Below are 3,730 nucleotides of genomic sequence, written 5' to 3' on the forward strand. Positions count from 1 at the left end.
AGATAATGTGTACATTAAGAACCACCAACGAGCTCAGTGGGAGATGTAAATCCTATGGATCCGGATCCGGATCTGTATCTAGACTTGGATCACCCAGCCTTGCGGCACTTACCGAACGAAACCTTGTGAATTTACAGACTTCACATACTACCGTGAAATATTGTAATTTTCCTGTTATTGTTTCACGGTTAAAACGTTATCGTCTTTTTCTTTCTTTGAAAAAATAAATAACGGTCAAGGGGCCCAAGGCTCACAAAACCTGTCTCTCCGTCCCGCGTAAACGTGCGAACGTGTAATCGCGGACTTTTGCTTCCAATTCGTGACGCACGCGGAAGACATTTGCCGTTCTTCAGATTTTAAATTCACAAGAAACCAAACCTGGGACCCACTTTATTGACATTTACGCGGTGAGTAAACACGTGGCCAACCTCCATTGGATGATAATAAACCAAGAACGGTAACAGTCAGAGACCTTCCATTTTCTGTTGCGTAACAGATATATCATTTTAGGCTTTTAGCCATGTCACTGCTTCCTTACCCATTTAAAAATTACATACGTAAGATGACGTAAGGAATCTGCTTACTTGTCACAATCTTATCCGTTGATTTCTGGCACGAATCTGTCCGAAGCCCAAATGTCTGAAACATCTATAAAAAGAGGAGTAACGAGAGAATGGGAATTCATTGGGATCTTCACAGCTTCACCTACGTTTAGTGTTTAAAAGGATTCCCTGACTTGTTCTTCTCGTATTTTTCCATAATTACTGGAATTTTGAATTGGGAAAATTCAATACTTTTCTTTCCCAAAACGATCTGTTCTGTTTCGCTCAGTTTTTTCTGGATTCAATTTGTTTCTCTTTGCAGATCTCGTAAGTTAAAGTCTCTCTCTTTCTACTATTTTCATTTTACTGATTTTGACTCTCTTTCTGTTATTCTGGGATTTTTTGGAAGTTGAAATAGATTTTGAGGCTCTAGTTTCAGTTCTATGATCTTAAATTCTCTGAAATTTGATCAGTTTGTTCTGGATTTTTATCTGAACTTACTGAGATTTTGAAGGAATTTATTTGATCCTTAGTTTATCTGTTATTTTACGGTCAAAGATTGAATTCAGAAGATTTGGGTTAGGTTTCTGTTGCTTTGAGGCTAAGATACGCTTCTTTTCAGAGAGATTGAACAATTATATCAGAGAGATAAAGAGAGGAAGGGCAGCAGGTGTACCGGATTTTCAGTTAGTAAATATAGGGATTTTGAGGACTTCAATCTAAATTCAGTTATCTCAGCTTTGCGGAGAGGCTGTTTCTCTATTGAAACCCGCTACCACTAGGTCGCAATTGAGCAACCTAACAGTTGCCCCGAGTTTGTTCTGTGTTCTTTTCAAAAGATTGAGGATTGAAAAGTTTCTTGAGCACCAATTATACAGGAGAAGCTCTTGGTTGACGAGAGAGAGATTAGAATCGGGTCTCAATTAATTTCTCTTATTTTTTTTTCTTTTCAACAGATTCTCGCGATTATATTTGCTAGTCAGAGGCTTGTTGGGTTCTTTTTATAATGGCTGTACTAGATGATATTGTCCAAAACGGCAGTGAAAATCACCTACCAGGAGAAGTAAAGAAGCTTTTGAAATCATTGGCATCTAGTTGGAGTGGTAGTGATGTGATTGATACAAATACCTTGCAAGTGATTCCATTAAAGGGTGCAATGACCAATGAAGTTTTTCAGATAAATTGGTTTTCAGAAACAGGGGAACTCCTACATAAGGTTCTTGTTCGTCTTTATGGTGAAGGTGTGGATCTCTTCTTTGACCGTGAGAATGAGATTAGAACTTTTGAGTGTATGTCAAAGCATGGTCAGGGGCCTCGTCTTCTCGCAAGGTTTTCTAATGGACGAATTGAAGAGTTCATTCATGCACGGGTATGTAAATACTATTCTGGTTTCTCAAGAATTCTCTTTACCCTGTTCCTAACTTCTGCTAAAAATCATTCAAACATTGATCCAGATGTTTAATATCATTTTAACTTTGGAATTTCAGACATTATCAGCTATTGACTTGAGGGATCCTGAAGTATCTGCGCTTATAGCAGCTAAGTTGAGGGACTTCCATGATCTTGATATGTCAAGCCCAAAGAATATCCAGCTCTGGGATAGAATGAGGTATTCATATGCTTTTCTTTTATATTTGTAATTGATAATTTCTAGTTTTCATTTGCAGTTTTTTTAAAGATACTAAGCTGAACAGCTCCTTGTATTTTCAGAAATTGGCTTAAAGTGGCTCAAGGTTTGTGTTCTCCGGATGAAGCAAAGAGTTTTGGTTTGGATAGTTTGAGGGAGGAAATTCTTAGTCTGGAAAGGGCATTATCTGGGGAATATCAGCGTATCGGATTTTGCCACAATGACTTGCAGTATGGCAACATTATGATGGATGAGGAAACAAGAGTGATCACTATAATTGTAAGTTTCCAAATTCCAACTATATGTATAGCTAATTATGTGTTTAATTACTACATTTCCATTTGGTAAGAATAGAAGTGCATGATTGAGCCTGGAAAATATGATGTGCTTGTCTAGCATCAGTATTTAAGGTTCTCTATGTCAAAATTTGAGCTGAAACAGCAATGGTTAGAACTTTATAAACTCAACTGAAGTGAGAGCTTATTATTTGCAGGATTACGAGTATGCAAGTTACAACCCTGTTGCTTATGATCTTGCGAATCACTTCTGTGAGATGGCTGCAGATTATAGTTCCAAAGAACCTCATATTTTAGACTATGGTCAATATCCAGGTAGGTTCCAGTTCAGTTTCTGTTGTCCAATGTTTCTGTACCTCTTCTTTTTTATTATAGTTTATGACTATAATAAAGGCCTAATAAAGGTTGTGTTCTTGATCTGCCCCTTCAACAGATTTAAAGGAGCGCCAGAGATTTGTCTGTATGTACCTCAGTTCTTCAGGTAAAGACACTTTTCTTACCTTGTATGAGATACAATAACATGGCTTTGATGAATATATAGTCAGAGAAGGGATACCAATTCCAATCTAAGCATAGGAAGAACACTTTTATTTCATCAGTGAATCATTGCATTCCACTGGGAAGAACAGCAAATTTTATATGGATTTGACTAGCTTTTATTAAAAGGCTCAAGCTTTGCATCATTGAAATAGTGATTTTCCAAGAGCATGATGAATTCTCTAATCAAACTTATTCTCTTGATCTCATAGGTGAAGAGCCTACCGACATCAAGGTGGAGCAAGTACTTGAAGACGTCGAGAAGTATACTCTTGCAAGCCATCTGCTTTGGGGCTTGTGGGGAATAATTTCGGTAGCTACTTCTCACCTAAGCCTTTCGTAGTTACTATACAACACACACACACACACACACACACACAAAAGGATGACTACAATAGATCCACACTGGAATGCTTGTTCCTTTTGATGATCAAAGGATATAATTAGGGGGAGGGGGGGAGAGAAGTGGGAAGAATTCTAAAAATGTTAAAAAAGTAAACAAGGCAGGATGGCAATATATGGTATTTCCTTTATGTACATGCATGATATGTCGGATATAATTTTGGGCTTCTAAAATTTAATCTGATGGTTAATCCTTTATTGCAGGACCATGTCAATGAAATCGATTTCAATTACATGGAGTATGCTAGGCAGAGGTTTCAGCAATACTGGCTACGAAAATCCACACTTCTGGGATAATTCAGGCGCCTCTCTTCCTGTCTGACTGT

The 3,730-nt window shown here is 37.7% G+C and overlaps 1 protein-coding gene across 1 annotated transcript; it reads left to right on the forward strand.

Moving 5' to 3' along the window:
- The first annotated feature begins 692 nt into the window (after positions 1 to 692).
- Positions 693 to 3,729, forward strand: LOC122077200 (probable choline kinase 2). The gene is made up of 8 exons (XM_042643063.1): positions 693 to 869; positions 1,499 to 1,911; positions 2,030 to 2,151; positions 2,253 to 2,448; positions 2,663 to 2,780; positions 2,899 to 2,946; positions 3,215 to 3,315; positions 3,609 to 3,729. The coding sequence occupies exons 2-8, from the start codon at positions 1,549 to 1,551 to the stop codon at positions 3,699 to 3,701; spliced, it is 1,041 nt and encodes a 346-aa protein (XP_042498997.1). The 5' UTR covers positions 693 to 869; positions 1,499 to 1,548; the 3' UTR covers positions 3,702 to 3,729.
- Position 3,730: the final 1 nt, after the last annotated feature.

The sequence above is a fragment of the Macadamia integrifolia genome, chromosome 4, assembly GCF_013358625.1.
Source record: "Macadamia integrifolia cultivar HAES 741 chromosome 4, SCU_Mint_v3, whole genome shotgun sequence".
NCBI lineage: Eukaryota > Viridiplantae > Streptophyta > Magnoliopsida > Proteales > Proteaceae > Macadamia > Macadamia integrifolia.

Bases quoted from the DNA above. Each gene is read 5' to 3' on its own strand.
- LOC122077200 (XM_042643063.1), top strand. From the start codon at position 1,549: ATGGCTGTACTAGATGATATTGTCCAAAACGGCAGTGAAAATCACCTA. The intron at 2,152-2,252 runs GTATTCATATGC...TTGTATTTTCAG, and splicing joins CAGCTCTGGGATAGAATGAG to AAATTGGCTTAAAGTGGCTC. The intron at 2,449-2,662 runs GTAAGTTTCCAA...TATTATTTGCAG, and splicing joins CAAGAGTGATCACTATAATT to GATTACGAGTATGCAAGTTA.